General features: G+C 45.8%; 1 protein-coding gene across 4 annotated transcripts in view; it reads right to left on the bottom strand.

The window, feature by feature from the left end:
* Positions 1-2,353: 2,353 nt before the first annotated feature.
* Positions 2,354-23,026, bottom strand: part of Arntl2 (aryl hydrocarbon receptor nuclear translocator like 2) — a 43,723-nt gene continuing 23,050 nt past the window's right edge. For 3 of the 4 annotated variants that reach the window (XM_041640490.1, XM_041640483.1, XM_041640492.1), the window contains 8 exons: positions 19,434-19,674; positions 18,844-18,950; positions 18,266-18,416; positions 16,468-16,526; positions 14,361-14,442; positions 11,277-11,373; positions 9,843-9,933; positions 2,354-6,086 (listed from right to left, as the gene is read on the bottom strand). In XM_041640490.1, the coding sequence (XP_041496424.1) occupies positions 5,950-6,086; positions 9,843-9,933; positions 11,277-11,373; positions 14,361-14,442; positions 16,468-16,526; positions 18,266-18,416; positions 18,844-18,950; positions 19,434-19,674 (965 nt within the window). In that variant the 3' untranslated portion in view covers positions 2,354-5,949. Of the gene's footprint in view, positions 6,087-9,842; positions 9,934-11,276; positions 11,374-13,713; positions 13,808-14,360; positions 14,443-16,467; positions 16,527-18,265; positions 18,417-18,843; positions 18,951-19,433; positions 19,675-23,026 lie in introns of those variants that run through there. The other variant, XR_005973298.1, reaches the window with a different exon arrangement.

The following is a 23,026-nucleotide window of genomic DNA, read 5'->3' as shown; positions in this document are numbered from 1 at the left end:
TTAACAGATTTCGATTGTTAAATTCAACAGTATGAATTCTTTCAGATAATTTCTCAGCACCCTTTGACATGGATTGAAATTTGTATGTCAAATTAATGCTATCCTTTTCAATGGCATTAACTTTTTCAGGTAACTTTTGATTTAATTGTATAATCCTGGCAGCTGGCTGTTCATTATTAGTCTGTAAAGACTGTATCATTTCTAAAAGTGCCTCATTCTTGGCTCTGTTATCAAACCGTTTTCTTAAGGATATAATATGAAAAAGAAAACTAAGTTGTTTTCTTAAGGATATAACATGAAAAAGAAAACTAAGTCATTTTCTTAAGGATATAACATGAAAAAACAAAGCTAATTTTCAAAACCAAATAAATGGATGTATAAGAAAAAAAATCACATAAGCCTTTCAGAATACCTCCCATAGTATAAGCAAAATGGTTATTAAATTCCTGGATGGTGATATAGTCTGTCATTGTATAACTTTCAAATTTATTAATTTATTTATACTTAACTACATTGTGAGATTTCAGTAAATTATTGTAGGTATAATAATCTTTATTTTCCAGCAGGCATTGCGGTTGTGTGAATAGTCCTGCTCAGTTTACATATTGGTGACTGCTTTAATACTGACAAATATGCTTTTCTTGACAAATTAAGAACAATTATTAAAAGCAATTAAAGTGATTCTGTACATGGTTTTTGGTGGCCAAAATATCAAGGAACCCAAAACTTGCCAGTAGTCGTGGGCCACAAAGGGACCTGTGCGCAACCGGCAGATATGACATGGCAGAGATCGTGGTCCAACCACCGCGACACAGCAAGAATCAATGGTGGGAATAAATCCCAGGATGCTGGAGAGGTTGCAGCAGTGCACTGTGGGTGGGAGGCAATGGCAGGAAGTGATGAACTCATCCTGGTAGGTGCAGGCTTGTACCCATGTTGGGCAGCAGATGTAGGTGAACACTAATAAAGTAATCCCACAGTAGCTCAGAATTGAGTATAATAAGGGGTTCTTTATTTAGGGGTACTCACAGATCACAGTCTATTGCACAAGTAGGGAACAGGAATGGAATCCAGCAGCCAGGCAAGAGAGGAGAGAAAGCGGGCACACAAGGCAAGGCCACACCCAACCTGGCCCAGCCTCCCAAAGGCCATTGGCTGAAGGAGGTTCCCCGGCACATTATTGTCATGGAGCTTCATGGCAACATGCAGGCAGACATGGTGCTGGACCTGAGAGTCCTATATCTTGATATGTACACAACAGGAAGTGGCCTGAAACACAGGGTGTGGCTTGAGCATATATGAGACCTCAAAGGCCACCTCTACAGTGACACACTTCCTCCAACAAGACCACACCACTCCAAGAAGGACACACCTCCTAATAGTGGTACTCCCTTTGTGGGCCATTTTCTTTCAAACCAATGCACCACTGTTTACATGTTCCATAAATAAGTACATATAAAAAATTAAAAATTTAAAAAACTTTTCAGAAAGAAGAGATAATAAAAAGGGACTCACTGTGGCCCAGTAGGAAATTCAGCACCAAATTCTAATCTAAATGGTCAGGCAGTTATTAACGCGTGAATGTGAACAGCTGCTGTGTACTGTTCTGCCCAGAGATTTGAAAGCTAACCCTTTCTTTAAAATGTGCTTCTACGATGAAAGGAGACAGAGACAGAGACCCACATTGGAGCACAGGACTGAAATCTCAAGGTCCAAATCAGGAGCAGAAGGGGAGAGAGCACGAGCAAGGAACTCAGGACTGCGAGGGGTGCACCCACACACTTAGACAATGGGGATGTTCTACTGGGAACTCACCAAGACCAGCTGGCCTGGGTCTGGAAAAGCCTGGGATAAAACCAGACTCTCTGAACATAGCGGACAATGAGGACTACTGAGAACTCAAGAACAATGGCAATGGGTTTCTGATCCTACTGCACGCACTGGCTTTGTGGGAGCCTAGGCAGTTTGGATGCTCAACTTACTAGACCTGGATGGAGGTGGGGGTTCCTGGGACTTCCCACAGGACAGGGAACCCTGATTGCTTTTCGGGCTGAGGGGGGGGGACTTAATTGGGGGAGGGGGAGGGAAATGGGAGGCGGTGGCGGGGAAGAGACAGAAATCTTTAATAAATAAATAAATTAAAAAAAATAAAAAAATATTTAAAAGATTTAAACCATAAAAAAATAAAATAAAAATATTTAAGAGATTTAAACCATAAAAAAAAATGTGCTTCTACATTAGAAACTAGTGCACAACACCAAGGGAGAAAGTTTATTAAATTAGAAAAATCACAAACTAGTTATTAATGTAAAATATAATTTAATTTCACTCTTTTCATTATTTACCACAGAATTAAAAAAACAGTAATATATACAGACAAGAACAAGAGAGTTAGAAAGAGTTGGACATGGGGTAGAACTCATCATTCAAGAAGTTGGATGACAGCAGCTCCCCCAAGGTCAGAGGACACCCCAGCACTGACTGGCACCTCAGTCTCTACAGCTTGAACAGAACCTTCAAGACACCTCTGGCCCATGTGTCTCCCTCAGCTGCCAAAGACCACTGCCTTCCAAGCAGGGAGGGCGAAAGTGCCTCTCCCAGGCCTGAGGGGTAGGAATTAATCCAAAGAAAGCCCTCAGAGAAGGGAGAGAGTAGCCCTCAGTTCTGTTCTACACCAGGCAAACCACGAGGTAGTCAGCTCTCTACCTGGCCTGATGCAGCCCCAGGGACACAGGAGGTTCATAACCCCGTGCTGAGCCCAGAGACCCTGCAGCCTGCGATGCAGTTATTATTGCTTCTGATCTCAGTGAGACACAGAAGCATTACATAACTCAGACCAGCCTCAAACTAACAGTGATTCTCCTGCCTCAACCTCGTGAATACTGGGATTGTAGGTGTGACTTTTTCAGCGGGGACACTACAAACAACTTCCTCCTCCTCACTCCACCGGTTCCTGGTTCTTCTGCATTTCCTGCTGTCTTTGTCTCTCAATAAATTTATGTATTTATTGACCATATGGCATCAATATTGAACCCACATTTTATGTAGCTTGAGGCTATCTTCACGTAATAAAATCCATGGAACTTCAAATTCTCACTCTGTAGCCCAGGTTCGCCCAGATTTTTCAGCCATCTTCTTGACTTGGCTCCTAAGGACTGGGGTAACAAGAGTGGATTACCGCATCCCTCAACCTTTGGTCCATTTTCATAACATCCACCGAGCAAAATACCCTAGCGTGGTGCTGTCCAGTAGACACACACACTCACCACCTTAAAAAGATAAAACAGCAGGGTATACGGGTGCAATCCCAGCACTTAGGAGACCAAGCCAAAACTGTGAGTTTCAGTCAAAAATAACATAAAAGTAAAAAGATATAAGTACAATTAATTTTAATTTTTTTTGTCTTAACTGCATATATTCCAAATAGCATTGAAATAGTGAATGCAAGCTCGTTAGTGCCCAGCCTTGAAAGAGGTAAGATTTCTTTAGTGGCTTGGCTGCTTTGCTTTTCTGGTTTCTGGGTTTAACCCCAGTATCTGTCTCTGGATTTTTATTATTCGAGCTACATCCTTATGGACCCATCACGGCAAAAGGGCATACTAGGAACACTGGCAAGCTGGTGACACTTGTCCCTTGCAGATCTGAGGAAAGTTCTGCTCTGTCAGGTACAGCGGGAATAACAAAAGGACTCTAGGGTGAGGGGCTCAGCGAGCAGTTCGCTGGTAAGATAAACCACCAAAGAAAAGCTAAAAAGTGAGTCTGGGCCTGCGTTAGAGCCCGAGGGTGTCCCGGCTCTTCCCAGCCTGTCTGACTTGCCTCTGAAGAGCACAAAAGGGTCTAAGTGAGCGCGGCAAAGACAGTCCAACACAAGGTGATAAATACCACCACTAGGGCGAGAGAGGGCTCAGTGGTTAAGAGCTTTCGCTGTCTACAGAGGACCCACATGGCAGCTCACAAATGTGCGCAATTCCAGTTCCGGGGGATCTGACGCCCTCTTCTGGCCTCCACGGGCACTGCATGTAAGTGGTACACAGACATGCAGGCAAAACACCCATACACAAAATAAGATAAAGTGGACAATATTCTATATATTTCTGTCAGCACTTTTATGCACAAAACTTGTGAGCACTTTTTTTTTCCAGATCATTCTCATGACCAAAAGGCAAAAGTCAATTTTGGAGCAAGAATCCATATTCTACCTGGAATGTTTCACCCTAGACAGCTGTCCTAGCCTGAATTTCAATTTGGGGCTTAATTCAATGCCCCAATGTTATCAAATAAGTTAAAATAGTTCTATTTAGTTATTTATCCATTCATTTGACTTGTTATTAGAAGATTTAATTAAACACCAATTCTTCTATTCTAAAAAAAATAAGATAAAGTGATTCTTCAGGAAAGCGAATAGATAGCCATTTAAATAATCTTTTCTTTTTATTTATTTTAAAGACAGGGTTTCATGGATCCCAGTCTGACCTTGAACTTCTGACCCTCCTGTCTAACTTCTGAGTGCTGGGATTTACAGTGGGCATCACCACACCTGGTTCACAGTGCTAGGAGCTGAACCCAAGGTTTCCTGCATGCTGGCAAGCACTTTACCCACTGGGCTGCATTGCTAGGCCAGAGTTTCAAATCATCTTAATTCTTACACTCCACTTGAACCATCTCTGGGTTAATCACTGTCTTAAAATGCCTTCTAAAATTTAAATTATTACTAGAATGTTGGCTTTTAAGCGGTTTTCATTGCCTCATGATTTAAAGGACTGTATTTAAGTTAGGAATTGTGATGTTTGGTTTTAATCCCAACACTTGGGAAGCAGTGACAGGTAGATCTCTATAATATCGATATGGGGCCAGCCTGGTCTACACAGTAAGTTCCAGACCAGCCTGGGCTACACAGATCCTCTCTCAACAAACAAAATCATACAACAAAACAATAACAAATAACTATATTTGCCAGTTGCTTCATTCCTTTGGCTGCAGGCAGTGATAACTAACCAATTACCTAGCAGGTTACAGCTGTCTCTAAAGTCAGCTCGGTCACCAGGGGACTAGTGAGTCCTTTGCTACCACAAATGCAACTGGATTATATACATTAAACATTAACAACCTATGGATTTAAGGCAGGACCTCCCACGGGTCATTTAATCTGCCTGGGCCTGTTTTATCCTCCACGCCGAATCTGTCGCTAAGCCAGCTTCAACAGCGGAAACCAGCAGGACAGCTCTAGCTACAGTGAAAACCCTTAGTGGTCATATTGTCTGCTGGCAAGATTCATAGCCAGGGTCAAGGGCTCAGGGTCCATCTTCTTCTGTCAACAAGGCTGGGATGGAAGTCCTCTCCCTTGAAGTCCATCGTAACGTGCACAAGTTGGCCTCAACATCCTAGCAATCCTCGCCAAGTTCCACACAGGCTGTGCACAGTGGTCATCATCAGCACGACCTCATAAGCTGCTCAGCCTCTTTAAATGCTCAAGAGCTCGCCATATCCTAGAAGCACCAAGCTCTTTCATCAGTTAGGGAAAGGCTCAAGGTGCGGGAATATGTCACAGCACACAAGCCTATGTTCTCAGTCTCTTAGGCGATAGACAAGGAAAATGTCAATATGTTAATACTCAAAAACAAAACTATACAAAAAAAAAAGAAGCAAAGTAAAGCCCAAACAATATGGTTGGCAGCATTTTTTTTTTGGTCAGAACGTTTTAGCAAAAATATGGCAGCCTGATCCCAGGCTAGTTCACTGAATAAAGAGAATTGGATGAACTTGACTGTTTCGCTGTGGAGGAAAACATCTTGTTCTCCCACAACCGTGTGAGAGTAAGGTTTAGATGTATAAAAATCGATAGACGATTAATAAAAGATAAAGACACAGTGCTGGAGAACAGCGTGATCTGTAGATGGGACACTCCGCAGGGATCCTCCCTTGAGTTCACTGTCTCCTGTGGATCAAGCGCTAGAGGATCCACTGGACATCGCCAAAGTCCCCAGGGTCACCCAGACCCGCCTCTGCTTCCAGGTAATTCATGAACGCAGACATGGCCCTGTCATCGTTGTCACTCAGGGCATCCACATGCAGCTGGGCACCATCACCTGGAAGGTAAAACACAGGCTACGTAAGCCCGGGGAGCCGTGAAGGAAGCCGTGTGTGACAATTACTGTAGGCAGAGTCTGGAGAAACGGCTGAAGGGCACTGGCTGCTCTCGCAGAGGCTGCACATGGCGGCTCACAAACATCTGTAACTCCAGTTCCTGGGGATCCAGCAACGCTTCTGGTCTCCGTGGACACTAGACAGGCCTGTGTGCACAGACATTCATGCAGGCCCATCTCTCATATACGATTAAATGAATTAAAAATAAAATAGTCAAAGTCAAGAACAGGAATGTCAATAGCAAGGGCTGAGGTTCTCTTGGTGAAGGGCTTGCCTAGCACACATGCAGCCCTGGTTTGACACCCGGCACTGTATAAATCAGGCGTGGGCGTGCACACCTGTAATCCCAGCATGAGGCAGGAGGACAAGAAGATCAAGGTGACCCTTAGCTACATACGTATTTGAGCCCAATCTGAGATACAAGAGGTCCCGGGTGATGCTTACCTTTAAAATTGTCAACTAGTTACAATCTAGAACCTAGGAGTAGCCTCTGTCTGTCTGGACCTGCGGGAAGGCCGTGGGGACCTGTGGGAAGGCCTGTGAAGACTTTAAAAGGAGCCACCCTGACTGAGGTGGGTTACCATTTCATGGACTGGATTGAAATTGTGTATGCGTGGAAAAGCAAGCTGAGGAAGTGAGCACACAACAATTTCTCTTGGCTCCTGACTGTAGATTTGGCTGAAGACTTCAAGCTCTTGCCTTGTCTTGTCCCACAGTGACAGACATGACCTGGGACTGTGAACTAAAATAGACCCCTTTCTCCTAAGTTGCTTCCTGCTAGGGTGTCTTATCACTGTGGCAGGAATGACATTAGATAAAGCCAGCAGGGGCCACCCGGTACAATTTGGGAAGGAGAAATACATGTCTTAAATTGAAGAGCTGGATATATTTTATATTATTTTATTTCACGTGTGTGGGTGTTTTGTCCACATGTATGTGTGTGCGCCATGTGCGGTCAGTGCCAGACGAGCTGCTGTGCAGGTGCTGGGAACTGAGCTTGGGTCCTGGGCAAGAGCAGCCAGTGTTCCTGACCACCGAGCCGTCTCTCCAGTGTTCCTGACCACCGAGCCATCTCTCCAGTGCCCCCGACCACTGAGCCGTCTCTCCAATGCTCCTGACCACCAAGCCATCTCTCCAGTGCCCCCGACCACTGAGCCGTCTCTCCAGTGTTCCTGACCACTGAGCCGTCTCTCCAGTGCTCCTGACCACTGAGCCATCTCTCCAGTGCCCCTGACCACTGAGCCGTCTCTCCAGTGCCCCTGACCACCATCTCTCCAGTGCCCCTGACCACCGAGCCATCTCTCCAATGCTCCTGACCACCGAGCCATCTCTCCAGTGCCCCCGACCACCGAGCCGTCTCTCCAGTGTTCCTGACCACCGAGCCGTCTCTCCAGTGTTCCTGACCACTGAGCCATCTCTCCAGTGCCCTGACCACCGAGCCATCTCTCCAGTGTTCCTGACCACCGAGCCATCTCTCCAATGCTCCTGACCACCGAGCCATCTCTCCAGTGTTCCTGACCACCGAGCCGTCTCTCCAGTGCCCTGACCACCGAGCCGTCTCTCCAGTGTTCCTGACCACCGAGTCATCTCTCCAGTGCCCCCGACCACCGAGCCATCTCTCCAGTGCCCTTGACCACCGAGCCATCTCTCCAGTGCCCCGACCACCGAGCCGTCTCTCCGGTGCCCCAACCACCAAGCCATCTCTCCAGTGTTCCTGACCACCGAGCCATCTCTCCAGTGCTCCTGACCACGGAGCCATCTCTCCGGTGCCCCAACCACCAAGCCATCTTTCCAGTGCCCCCGACCACCGAGCCATCTCTCCAGTGTTCCTGACCACCGAGCCATCTCTCCAATGCTCCTGACCACGGAGCCATCTCTCCGGTGCCCCAACCACTAAGCCATCTCTCCAGTGCTCCTGATCACCGAGCCATCTCTCCGGTGCCCTGACGTGTTTCTAGATGAGCTGGACCTGTGCATTCTGTAGAAGATATTCACACTGCTAGGTGAGGGCACACACTCCCAGGCTGTGGGGTGTTAGAGACTGCGTATCCAGACACCCAGAAGATATTTGATTCATCTACACTATAAGCAAAGTTCTACTTGTTTATTGCTAAAATCAGAGGCTGTTGAGAAAGCCCCACATCCCAGAACACTGACAAACATTTTCATGAGAGAAGTCGGGGATTGGAAAAGAAAATGAGGATGGGGCTGAGGTGAGATCTAAGTTTGAGATGCGGCAAGGTTCTGAACAACAGAGACTAAAAGACTAGAGAGTAGTGCAAGTTTTCCGGGTGTTTTCAAAGTCGGCAGAACCTGAGAGGAGTGGGCAGCAGTGTCAGCAGGAGGTGTGAACCGAGCTTCTGCATTCGGGGCAGTAGTACCGTCAGGAAGTGTGAACTGAGCTTCTGCATTTGGGGCAGCAGTGCCGTCAGGAAGTGTGAACTGAGCTTCTGCATTTGGGGCAGCAGTGCTGTCAGGAAGTGTGAACTGAGCTTCTGCATTTGGGGCAGCAGTGCTGTCAGGAGGTGTGAACTGAGCTTCTGCATTTGGGGCAGCAGTGCTGTCAGGAGGTGTGAACTGAGCTTCTGCATTTGGGGCAGTAGTACCGTCAGGAGGTGTGAACTGAGCTTCTGCATTCGGGGCAGCAGTGCCAGCAGGAGGTGTGAACCGAGCTTCTGCATTTGCATGGTTTGAATCTTGCATGAACATCTTAAAGTGAGTGGTTAAATCTTACACTTTATGTATTTTATACACTTGAGTGTTTTGCCCACATGTATATATGAGCATTATGTGCATGCCTAGTGACTGAGAAGGCCAGAAGAGGGGTTTCGATTCCCCTGAAACTGGAATTAGATGATTATGGGCCACCATGTAGGTGCTGGGATGGAACCAGGTCCTCTGCAAAAGCAATAAGTGTTCTTAACCATTGAGCCGCCTCTCCAAGGCCCCCTACCCTTTTATTTTATTTTACTTTTTAGCACGAGTATTTTTAAATTTCTTGATAATTCTTGAGCATGGACTTTTTTTCCTAGATGGAAATGCTCTTAAGTTGCAGCCAAGGCCTAAACTGGCTCAGCTGATAACTGGGTCCTTCATGAGAGGTTCAGTGAATGACAAACATCTTACTATCAAGAATAGCGGACTGGAGCTGCAGAGAGTGCTCAACCATTAAGAGCAATGGCTGCTTTTCCAGACGACCCTTGTTTGATTCCCGGCACCTACATGTCAGCTCACAACCTGTAACTCCAGCCTAGGGGAGACAACACTCTTTCTGAGGGGACTGAATGCATGTGGGGCTCAGACATGCACGCATGCAAGGCAAAACATGTACACATAATATAAAATTAAATAAATCTTTAAAAAAATAATACCTGCTGATTACGAAGGTATTAGGTATTAGGATTCCGAGTGGGGGGATCTTGCGGATATTTCTGACGGGGCGGAGCTTTCTTTCTACGTAGCCCTGGCTGGCCTAGTACTCACTATGTAGCCCAAGACGGTATTGAATTCACAGGAATCCTCTGCCCCAGCCACCCATGTTTTGGGATTAATAGGTATGTGCCACCATGCCTGGTGGAAAAAAAATGTTATTTTATAAAGCATTCGTTTTTTTCAAAAATCTCCTGTGTCTAAGACTACGGTGACAAAGAGGAGGCTTGGGAAAGTTCATACGGTGACGGGTGACAGGGACAACTTACTGAGGAGTGGCCTGTGACTGTGGGCAGCTTCAGGGCTCTTGTGTTGCCCGGCAGCGTCCAGGGTCCCAGTTCCAGGACTCGGCGTGGACACCTGGAAAGACAGGACAGGGGCGGTCAGCAAGCCTTGAGCACAGCGAGGACCTCTGGGCGGCTTCGGAGTGGGTCAGCACCAGAACCTCCTGCAGCGGTTCACGAGTACCCACCCCACGCTGTACGTCCTGCCCTGCACACACCGCATCTTCCATAGCGGAAGCTTAAAGAGCCTATCCCTACCGTCAGCCGCTCCCTGTCGCCACGAGATTCCAAACTAAGGCACCTACGGCAAAGCTGAGGTCCTTTTATGGGATGCATGTATGCGCATGTGTGTATGTGTGCATGCGTGTATGTGTGCATGTGTGTATGTGTGCATGCGTGTACACGTACATGTTTGCACAGCTATGCACATGCGGAGGCTGAAAGATTTTATTACAATGGTTTATATGTTCATTTCTGTAAGATCACTTTATTTGCTAAACGTGTGAATAAGTGAATAACTTAATAGGAAGACCAGCTATATTTCATACAAGTATTATGTGATGTTTGTGCTTTCGGGCCCTTGGTCCCCGGTCACACATGGCCGTCATTCCGTATTCTCAGGGCACAGAGCTGACTCATGGAATGTCTCAGTGCCACACCAGGACTTCCAGAAAGCACGAGGTTTAGCGTCCCCAGTTACAGGGATCAAACCCAGGCCTTTCCATACGCCAGGCGAGGGCTCTCCACTAAGCTATATATCCATCCTTCAAGTCTTTTTAATCTTTAAACCTTTTTATTTTGAGACAGGGCCTAAGTTGTCTAAGCTGGCTTTGAAGTCACTCTTCATTCCAGCTCTCGAGTTGCTGGAAGACGGGTGTGTACAACCAGCCCAGGGGCGTGCAACACGCATTTCCTTTAGCTGGAGTATGTCGGTGTTTGTAGAGTCTGTAGCAATCATAACAGCTATTATCCACTGAGCACCTAGGAGGAGCGCAAAGAGTGTTTGGTTTTGTCTGGCATCGTGGCACACGCCTGTAATCCCAGCACTTGGGAGGTGGAGGTAGGAAAATCAGGAGTTCAAAGTCAACTTCAGCTACACAGTGAGTTTGGGGTCAGCCTGGGCTACATGGGATGCTGTCTCAAAAAGTGTTTTTGGTTTATATTTCATCCCTTAATTCTCATATTCATCTAGGGGGGATGTTATTATCATACCTGCCCCACAAGTGAGGAAACTGAGGCAGAGTTCAAATTCTGAACCCAACCTTCCAAAGGTATCTGAGTCACAACCTGGGACCCTTCTGTGTCCTTCTAACTATGCCTCCTGTAACCACCAACCTGTACTGCACCCTCAGGCCACCAAGTCAGCAGAAATTCCATTTATTTTAATGGGGTGGTCTCTTTCTCACAATGAACACTTACACCACTCACGGGCACACTGGCGTTCCTGCAGTTCACACTGAGGCGATCTCTAGCTCTTTCTGAAGGATCTGAATCTTCTGGGGATGAGGAGTATAACCTGAGAAGGGAGACAACAGAAGTTTATCCCTCTGATGGGATTTTAGAGGGAGCCTTTCTCCCCTGAGTGCTTCTTTACACAAGCGACCGACAGATAAACGACAGCAAGGAACTCCAGACTGAATACCCACGCCTTCATAGCCAGATTTAATTTTGACTCTGGAGTGCTGAAGCTACCCAAGGAAGGAGGAATAGGACACAGGAGGGGGCTGGGGCCGTGGGAGAGCAGATCGGGAGTGGGAGGGTTAAATGAAGGACCCTCGGGGAAGCGTGGTGATGGCACAGCACAGTACTGAGTGATGCTGATGCTAAGCTGTGCATTTTAAGATTTTGTTTATATTTAGGTATGTGTATGCGTGTATGCACATGTGTGTGCAAGTGCCTGCAGAGACCCGAAGAGGGTGCTAGATTTCCTGGAACTGGAGTTACTGCTGCTTGTGAGCTGCCTGGTGTGGGTGGGGGAACTGAATTCGGGTCCTCCAGATGATCACCAACCACCCTAACCAGCGAGCTGCGGCTCCAGCTCAGTGTATATTAAGATAGCAAACGCTCGAGAAAGGCAGGCAAGTGAGATGAGCAAGTGGATGTAGGCTGCGGCCTCAGGCTTGACGACCTGAGCTTGATCCTGGGACTCCAGGAGAACTGACTTCCTCAAGGAGCCCTCTGACCCCGACACAGGCTGTGGCGTGCACTCACCCACAAAGGCACATACACAAAAATAAGTAAACAGATGTCATTTTTTAAAAAGTAAGACACATAAGCAGATCCACTATTATCTAGATCCCTGGTTCACACCTTCAACAGGAGGAAATATAGACCTTGAAATTGAGGCTAAGATGCCAAACAAGTAAGGTGTGGGCTCACATGTGAAGTAATAAGGGCAGCGGCGAGGCTGCGTCCCCAACACCCCAGCCGCCTGCCTGGCTAGCTTATGCCCCGAAATAATTACACGGACACTGTATTCTTTTAAACACTGCTTGGCCCATTCTCTTCTAGGCTAATTCTCACATATTAATTTAGCCCATCTCTAATCATCTGTGTATGGCACCCCAAGGTGCGCTTACCAGGAAGATTCTAGCCTAGTCCATCCTGGGTCGGAGCTTCATCCCAGGAGCGGGGCATGGCGTCTCTCTCTGAGGCGTCTGCTCCCGAGAGAGCTGTGGAGTCTCTGACCTCACTTCCTCTTCCTCCCAGTGTTCTGTCCTGTTTACTCCTCCCACCTATCCTCTAACCAATAAAATGGGCCAGGGCAGTGCCTTTATTAGCCAATGACCTTCCTCCATCACACATGCACTATCCTTTTTTCCCTATTCTGTATGTATGTATGTATGTATGTATGTATATTGTGTGTATGAGTGGTTCCCTTGTATGTATTCCCTTGCATGCCTGTGCACCACGGGCATGTGTGGTGACTTTGGAGCCCAGAAGAGGGCATCAGATACCCCAGGGCTGGAGGTATAAATGGCTGTGAGCTGCCATGTGAGTCCTGGGAATTGAACTTGCCCCCTCCCCTGCGCTAACTGCTGAGCCCTCACTCCTGCCCCTGCCATACGCTGCAGCACATTCTACTATATGGACACACCGGAGGGAATTGCTTAGCTGTTTAAGGTCCCACTTCAGAGCGCAGCCATCAACAGTCTTATTCTTTCGCTGAGACAGCTTGTTCTGAGCCTCAGATTAAACTTGCTTTTTATTGAGACAAGTTCTCAACAACGTAGCACTGGCTAGCCTAGAACTCACTATGTAGACCAGGCCACCTTTGAACTCATAGATCTCCTCTTGCCTCTATTTCTCAAGTGCTGGGATTATAGGCTTGTACCACTATGCCACACCTGAATACATTTTGTTTTAAAGATAAGGTCTCTGCATGCAGCACAGGCTGGCCCCAAACTCAGAAGGATCAACTTGCCGAGTGCACAGCCACACCTGGTTTATACTTATATTTGTAATGCATTTTGTCTAATTTCCATCCGAAGTTATTTCAGTAATTTATACTTTATAAAGAATTAGGGACTTTTTTCATACTCTCCCCAATATAGAAGATTACCAAACTTTCAAATCTTGGATAATCTAAGTGAAAAAGTGCTAACCCACTGCTTCATTATGTACATATTTAAATATGAGTGGAAATGAATAATTTTAAAGTTTCTTGGTGATTTCTCTTGCATTTTTCTTTCATGCCCACTATTTAGCCTCAATACAATTTGGCTATTCTAAGACATTGTTTTATTTTATTTATTTTAAGATTATGAGTGTTTGCCTGCATATGTGCAGCACAGATGTGCAGAGCCCTTGGCAGCCAGAAGAGGGAGCTGGATCTCCTAGAACTGGAGTTACACACCTTTGTGAGCCTTTAAGTGGATGCTGGGAACGGAACAGGGTTTTCCCACAAGGGCAGTAAGTGCTCCTAACTGCTGAGCCATCTCTCCAGTCACCTACAAAATTATTGAATAGCTCACCTTTATGCTATACATTAAGTTTAACATATAACTATATAAAACTTACATATTTAATATATTTATGGTATACAATATTTATAAGTTAAAGTTAGTCTATTTTATCATACAAAATACACACATTTTCCAGTTTATGTTTTCAACCTTATTGTAATGGTATAGTTTATGCTTCAATTTCGAACTTTTATGCAATTAAAGTTATCAATTCCTTCTTCCTGAATTCTGTATTTGGTATGATGTTCAGAAACAATCTGACAAATTAAGATTATAAAAGTCCTTATTTGGGTGGGTCCCAGCTGCTTGTGGCTCCAGTTCCAGGGGATCTGATGCTTCTGACCTCCGTAGGTACGGCATCCATATGCACATACCCACCCACCCTCTGTCCTACCCTCCCGAATGCTTACACACACACACACACACAAGCACTCACACACTCACACTCTCTCTCACACACACACATGAACAATCTGTGTGCCGGTTAGTGACTAAGGCAGCCATTTATACAAGAATATTTGCAGTGATAATACTTCACCTCTGTAAACGCAGAACCTCGTTTGCAATGTCTGTCCCCGTGGGTATTCCAGGCACACAGACACAGGACTGTCTAAACGAGTCTAGGCAACAGCACAGGAGAAAACACAATCAAGGATGTTAAGGAGCACACAGCCCAAGTCAGTGGCTTTCTTTCTATTGAAATAGCTTCTTGGTTTCTCCTGAAAAGAAACAGTTGAGCCACCCCTTAAAACGCCAGGAAACATCTAACCTTTCATTACACAGTTCCCAATGCTAGAGACACTGTGGGTTGTGGTTATAGACAGTGTAGTCCAAGGGCACAGTCACCACCCACGCCCTTCAGCATGGCCTTTTCCCCTTTGACCTTTCACCTTTACAGCAGAGCCAGGCGATGCCACTTTACAGTTCATAGTTCCTTTTGTGCTGTTTTTATTTTATTTATTTTCTGTGTATGAGTGTTTGCTTGCATGCACAAGGGTGCATACAATGCACGCAGTGTCGTGGACGCCAGGAGTTACAGGGAGGTGTGAGCTACCAGCATGAGACCCAAACCCAGGTCCTCTACAACTCACTCTGTAGACCAGGCTGGCCTTGAACTCAGAGACCTGCCTGCCTCTGCCTCCTGGAGTTTTTGTTTAGTTTTGTTGTTTAATCAGGTCTTAAGTACCTGAGAGAGGTAACTCCTAATCTTCCTGACTCTGCCCCCCAAGTGCTGGGATTACATGTATGTGCTATCACCATATCCAGATACTTAAACAAATATTTTGCATAAAATACAGGAGTACAGCCCCGTGGATAAAAAAAGAGAGGGAGATTCAAAACACACCCTTCATGATTGTCTCTCATTGTCTACTGGTGTGCAATGAGCACAGTAGACAGGGAGGAACGCATTTGTGTAGTGGTGTGTAACACACTCAGTAGACAGAGAGGAACGCATTTGTGTAGTGGTGTGTAACACACTCAGTAGACAGGGAGGAACGCATTTGTGTAGTGGTGTGTAACACACTCAGTAGACAGGGAGGAACACATTTGTGTAGTGGTGTGTAACACACTCAGTAGATAGGGAGGAACGCATTTGTGTAGTGGTGTGTAACACACTCAGTAGATAGGGAGGAACGCATTTGTCTAGTGGTGTGTAACACACTCAGTAGACAGGGAGGAATGCATTTGTCTAGTGGTGTGTAACACACTCAGTAGACAGGGAGGAACGCATTTGTGTAGTGGTGTGTAACACACTCAGTAGACAGGGAGGAACGCATTTGTGTAGTGGTGTGTAACACACTCAGTAGACAGGGAGGAACGCATTTGTGTAGTGGTGTGTAACACACTCAGTAGACAGGGAGGAACACATTTGTGTAGTGGTGTGTAACACACTCAGTAGACAGGGAGGAACACATTTGTGTAGTGGTGTGTAACACACATAGTAGATAGGGAGGAATGCATTTGTGTAGTGGTGTGTAACACACTCAGTAGATAGGGAGGAACGCATTTGTGTAGTGGTGTGTAACACACATAGTAGATAGGGAGGAATGCATTTGTGTAGTGGTGTGTAACACACTCAGTAGATAGGGAGGAACACATTTGTCTAGTGGTGTGTAACACACAGTAGTCAGGGAAGAATACTGGCTGCAGGGAGATCACGTGAAAACACCAGGCCTGCTTGTGAGGAACTCCATCCAGCAGGAAACCAGTCACGTGGGCAACTGCTTATGTGTGGTGCCATGCTACACTCTAGTGGAGGTGTGTGCATATGTATGTGTGTGTGGTGATTGTGTACATGTGTATAATGTATGTGTGCATGTGTGTTTGATGTGTATGTGTATGATGGTGTATATGTGTATGTGTGTGTATGATGCATGTATGTGGTGGTGGAGTTCAGAGGACAACACTGTGGTGTTCGTCCTCTCCTTCCCCTTTGTGTGCGTTTTGGGAGCTGAACTCAGGTCATTATGTGTGCATGACAAATGCTGGACTCGCCGAGTCACCTTTGCTGCCTTGGCCTCCTTCTATAACAAATGTCTGTCCAGTCGGAACGTCTTCCACCCTCCCCTGGACAGACAACCGCACCTTCATAAAACACATGCTGGGTGACGCGTCTGAGCTAAACCCCCATCTGAAACGCTTACCTTCTGAGGACTGGCTGCTGCCGTAAAGGAAGGGGGGTGCTCCAGTCTCACTGCGCCCCCTGGAAACCAGAAACAACATGGGTGATGTTCTCTGAAGTGAGGGGAACCTATGAATGCGTCTACACTGACTCCATGTGTGTGGTCTGCCCGTTCCCACTCACTGATGTGTTATTGTTCACATTATCAGCTGAGATTGGATCTGTGCCCAATGCCCCACTGGTCGGTCTCATTCTCACAGCGAAGGTGATCGGCTCCCAACCTAGCTAAGGTCCACTGCTGTACTGGGATGGCTGATGGGGAACACACGCACACTTGTCTCCTAGTGCTATTTAAACTAAATGTTACAGACAAGCAAATGGAACTGGTATGACGTGAAGTAGTTACCTAATTATTCTTTATCAACAAAATCTCAGAAGTGAGATATCAGGGTAAGAACCTGATTGATCAGAGAAACAATGGAGAAGCAGCCAATGACCCCCCCCCCCTCTCTCTCTCTCTCTTCCCTTCCCCCATCCAAAGGGCCTTGTCTTTATCTCAGCCCCTCCCTACTACTTCCTGTATCTCTCCATCTGTCCTCAGTCCTCCAAAACCTCTATGGCTAACTTTGGTCAGCTAGTAGCTAGCTCCACCTTCTGATTCAACGTGAACTTTACTGGCAGCCTTGGGAGTGTCAGAGTGTGATCAAACACATCACAGCAATGACGGCACCGCATAAACTTAGCAAAGCAAAGCTCAGGCTGGGCTCAGCTGGCTGGGCTCAGCTGGCTGGGCTCAGCTGGCTGGGCTCAGCTGGCTGGAGGTGGACGCTTCCACTGAAGACATGGGCTGGATTTCTGCTCACTCTGTGGCTGTGCTGGCTACAGTTCTATGTGGTACAGTCATAAAAGATAGAGCTTTCTTTTCTTTTTTATTTTGTTTTTGTTTCAAGACCGGGTCTCTCTTTGTAGCCCTGGCTGTGTAGACCAGGCTAGCCTCAGACTCAGAGATCTGCCTGCCTCTTCTTCCTTAGTACCGTTATTAAACATGTGTGCCCGACCTCCCTCCTCTCCCCACCAATGCTGGGGAGACAGAACCAAGGGTCATGTCCACGTTAGGCAAGTCCTCTACCATTGAGCTCTATCCCCAATGTAAAATCAGTGCTTCTTCTTCCTCTTCTCCTTCTCTTCCTTCTCCTTGTTTTTTTGTTTTGTTTTGTTTTGTTTTTGTTTTGCTTTGTTTTGTTGTTGTTTTGAGACAAGGTTTCATGTAGTCTAGACTGGCCTCAAGCTCCCTACATAACCAAGAACGATTCTGAGTTTCTCATCTTCCTGCCTCCACCTCCCAAGCACCAGGATCATATGTGTGCACCGCCAGACTTTATACCAAGCAAATTACAAAGGGTGAACATGCAGCTTAACTTGAGCAACTAACATCAATGAAGAATAAAAAAAATTCTCAGACACTACTGGTCACCGCAGACACAGGATTGGGACCAAAAACAATTGAAGGGAATAACTTTCATCTTTCCCAAACTCATTGAGGCTTTTTTCTTGTTATTATTCCTATACAGTCTGGTACAACAACCATTTACATGACTTTACGTTGTCCCAGGGGTTGCAACTAATGATGACAAGCTCTGGGGATGGATACGGGAGAAGCCCACAAGGATTCTGTCATCTGTACTAGCTCCTGGCATCCATCCCCAAACTAAGCTTCCATACAGCCAGAGGACCAGGCGATTTTAATGGCTTCTTAGGAAAAGCAGAGATACTCATTTGAAATGAATACAAAGGTCTTAAGAAGACAGAGAAGTACTCACAAAACCAGTGTGTTGACAGACACAATGTATTCCAGCTCTTTGGTCCAAGGGTTAGTGAAGCTGAACCACTGGCTCTTGAGGGTTACGAAGGAGCCATCCTTCACTCTGAATTTGTACGAGTCTGTAAGTATTTTCTCCTTACTCTGCAGAACTTCACAAGAAAAGTTGTGATCAACAGAGCAGCCTTTAAAGTCAAAAGCCTTCAGGCCGAGTGTGGTGGCTCCTGCCCGGAATTCCAGTATCAGGGAGGCTGAGAAGAGGGTAGCTACCGGTTCCAGGCCAGCCAGGGGCCCCTACAGAATTCTAGGCCAAAAGTAGACACCAAACCAAAAGCCAGTGTCTTGAGAATCAATTTGAATTTTGAATTTAATAAGGAATGAGAAATCGAAAGTCAATGCTATAATCATTTATTTATTTATTTAGACAGGGTTTTGCCATGTAGTCCAGGCTAGCCCGGAACTCCTGATTCTTTACTTCTGCCTCCCAAGTACTGAGATTTTGAGTGCGATCCACCGACCCCTGACTGAAGTTGTGATTTTAAATTACCCTCAGAGCACCACACTCGATGAACCACCCACCTGCTTTGTGCTTGTCAGTCAAACTACTATGGTCATCTTGATGAAAATATTCATAACAGGAAGTCCCCAAGAGTTCCTGAGGCAGATATCCTAAAATCGCTGTTGCCCTGGTTGTGAAACAGAAAACAAACGTGGCATTTGCTGAAGATGGTGACGGCTCCCAGGCTACCGCAAGTCCAGGACAGGTGAGACTTCAGGGCAGCAGCCTGGGGGAAGAGCTAGTCACAGGGACCACTGGGCTCCTAAGGGATGCCCTGGTCCTCCCCAGCCCCAGACCAGAGCCACGGTGTAGCAAGCCACCAGGTGAGGTCCCACGGAGTCCAGATGATGCGCTTACAAGGCTACCGCCAACAGCATGGCCGCGGAGCGGGTCTGAACTCAGCACCAGGACTAAGAAACACCTTTCCAGGTTTGTCCTCTGTCTTGACCAAAATCACCAACACAGCCCTATCCTTATGTTGTTTAAACTGTGCTTCCGATTCCCAAGCCCTAATAGAAGAAACCTCCCGCAGAGCTATGGAGTCGGAGTTGCTCCCCCAACAACCTCAGCGACCCCAGCGGCTTCCTATAGCCACAGCGTGCGCGTGCACCTTTGATCCACGTAGACGAATTTCCCATTCATGGCAAAGCGGGTCACGAACTCAGTTGGCCTCACTTTGATCTTGCCGCTTTTCGGAGGGACGTTGTATGGATGCAACCGTCCCATGGCTACCAGGCAGGTAAGAGGACCACTGTCTTTCTCACTGTCCCTCTCCTTCTCCACACCAACAACACTTGGGGGCCAGCTTCTCAAGTATCCGGTGCAATGGACGGTATAGAATTTTCTGTGGTCTAACGAAAAGCCATAGAAATACACTTAGAACACAAATACCAATGTTACCACCACTTCCTCTTTCCCTCCTTCCACCTCCCCTTTTTTTGAGACAAATTCATCTGGTAGCTCAAGCTACCCCCCAGATCCCTATGTATAAGAGGCTATCCCCTAACTCCTGATATTATTGCCTCAGTCTCCCAAGCTGTTACGTATCTGTAGCACTATATCTATTATGAAGAGAATCTCTTACTGTTGGCTGTGAGGATGATTAATCAACACATATGATCCTATTGAACCACAGACATATTTGATGAGCACTTGGAAACAGATTAAAAGGTATTTTAAAAAAAACTCAAAAGCTTGAGTTTTCAGAAAAATTCTAAGCAATTCATTCCCATGAAAAAGCTCATCAAACCAGCCCAACAAATGAAAAACGAGAAAAAAATCATATGCTCAACTATGGGAAAAGTTTACAAAAACAATGAGCCATCACATAGGCTCAGAAGACGGGTGGTGCACACATTGCACACACCTAGAAAAGCAGAGAGAGCCCTCAGACACGCTATTTGGAAAGTTCAGCTGTGATTGGGCTTGCAGAAGACCAGCACAGACATTGTTTTAACTTGCAGTATCCAGGAAGACCGACAGGACAACAGATTTCATTATCACTATTGGTGTGTGTGTGACATCTGAGTGCACACGTGCAGAAGCCTGCATTGGAGCTCAGCGGACAGCTTTCAGAGTTGATTCTCGCTCCATCTTTATGTGGGATTAAACTCAGGTCACTGTGTGTCCCTCAAATGCCATCACATCTTGTTGGTCCCCAACAACAAATCTTTAAAAAAAAAATCATTTGTTTCTCTTTTAACAGTAAATTCTGTAGGTTGTCCTAAGTGTTCCAGTCAGCAGAGGCATAGAGGTGAAGAGGGTGAGCCTCAGGCCAGACGGTCTTACGTCCGTGAATGTATAACTCGTCTAACAGCCTTAATAGTTCTGTGAGGTGTTCTAATAGTCTCCGCTTGTCTTTGGAAACAGGCGGGGCCTACAGTGTGGCTGAGGGCCAGGTGTAGACAGGCTGGCTCGGCCTCTGAGCCTCTGCACGACTCACAGTCTTCTCATCTCTTCATCACGTATGGAATTGTCTCTCGAGTAGACAAAACAAGTGTTAACAAATTCATGCAGAATTAAATCCTATCCTGTACCTTTGCTGGTCACAATGGGATGGAGTCAATAAGTCAATTAAGAAAATTAAATCCTGTGTGTCTGCGTGGAGGGGGGACAGTGCACGTCCACCCAAGGGGAATTTAAGATTTCTTGAAACAGACAGAAATGGAAACACCTGTGATGAGGAAAAGGAAGAGGAAGAGGACAGACAGGAGGAAGGAAGGAACCTAGGACAGGGAGGGGCATGCGGAGGAGAGCAAATGAGAACAGCCAATGTATAGTGTATACACATATAAAGATGTCACAATGAGAACAGTCAATGTACAGTGTATACACACATAAAGATGTCACAATGAGAACAGTCAATGTATAGTGTATACACACATAAAGATGTCACAATGAGAACAGTCAATGTATAGTGTATACACACATAAAGATGTCACAATGAGAGCAGCCAATGTATAGTGTATACACAATAAAGATGTCACATGAGTACAGTCAATGTATAGTGTATACACACATAAAGATGTCACAATGAGAACAGTCAATATATAGTGTATACACACATAAAGATGTCACTTATAAAGATGTCACAAAGAGAACAGTCAATGTATAGTGTATGCACACATAAAGATGTCACAATGAAAACAGTCAATGTATAGTGTATACACACATAAAGATGTCACTTATAAGAGAACAGTCAATGTATAGTGTATACACACATAAAGATGTCACAATGAGAACAGTCAATGTATAGTGTATACACACATAAAGATGTCACTTATAAAGATGTCACAAAGAGAACAGTCAATGTATAGTGTATACACACATAAAGATGTCACAATGAAAACAGTCAATGTATAGTGTATACACACATAAAGATGTCACTTATAAGAGAACAGTCAATGTATAGTGTATACACAAAGATGTCACTTATAAAGACGTCACAATGAGAGCAGACAATGTATAGAGTATACACACATAAAGATGTCACTTATAAGGACACCACATGAAAGCAGCCAATGTATAATGTATACACTTATAAAGATGTCACAGTGGTACCAGGTTCCTTCTATGTTAACTTAAGGATTCTTTAAGATATAAAAAAAAACCACAACAGGCTAAAATCTTTGGCATAAAGCAAAAAGTACTAAGAAGGAAGTTTATAGCAATGAGCGCTTTCATAAAAATAATAATGTCAAGAAGACAGAATTTGAATATGCAACCTAATGATTCCTCTTAGAAAGCAGGAACAAAGCAAACCCCAAATCAGAATAGTTCCAGGTTTGTTCTTTTGGCTCAGCTCATTGCAGTCTACAGATTCGATGCAGTCCCTATCAGAAAAACAATGACATCCTTAACAGAGCTGAGAAAAACCTAAAACTCACATGGGAGCACAGAGGAGCCCAAACTGCAAAGCTGGAGGTGCCTAACTTCAAAGTACAGCCCTGAGCCATAATACCAAAAATGCATGGTAACGGCACAGGAACATATACACAGTCCAAAGGAGCAAGCGAGGAACCCAGAGACAAACCACAGGTCCGCAGACAGCTGATTCTCAACACTGGTGTGGGAAAGCCTGCCTGGGAGAAATGACAGCTCCCTCAACACACAGTGCTGGGGAAACCGGATATCCATTCACAGACCCGAAACTGAAGCCCCATCTCTCACCCTCCACAGAAGTCAATGGAAACATGAATGAAGACCTCAGTGTAGATATCAGACTTATGAAGTTACAAAGAGGAAACAGAGCAGCTACCTCAGATGCTGGGACAGGCAAGCTTTTCCTAGATGGGATTCCCAGGCTCAAAATCTATTCCACAGCACACAGTCAACAACAGAAAAACACAACCCAGAACTAGGAGAGACTTGCTGGTGACTCATCAGGCAAAGGGTCAATATTCACCATTTAAAGAATGAACACACAAACTTCACAGGACAGACATCAATCCAAAGACTCTCCACTTAGGCTGGCTGGTTTTGTGTCGACTTGACACGAGCTAAAGTCATCTGAGAGGTGGGAACCTCAGCTGAGACTGGGCCGCAGGCAGGCTATGAGCCACATTTTTAAACTGGCAATTGCTTGGGGAAGAGCCCAGCTCCTCGTGGGTGGTGCCCTCCCTGGGCTGGTGATTCTGGGTTCTATAAGAAAGCAGGCTGAGCAAGCCACGAGGAGGAAGTCAGTAGGCAGGTCCCCTCCATGGC

The sequence above is a fragment of the Microtus oregoni genome, unplaced genomic scaffold (assembly GCF_018167655.1).
Source record: "Microtus oregoni isolate MIOR12 unplaced genomic scaffold, Mior012 000002F_ref0000024, whole genome shotgun sequence".
NCBI lineage: Eukaryota > Metazoa > Chordata > Mammalia > Rodentia > Cricetidae > Microtus > Microtus oregoni.
The sequence above is the reverse complement of the archived record's forward strand: the minus strand, read 5'-3'. Positions and strand labels throughout refer to the sequence as shown.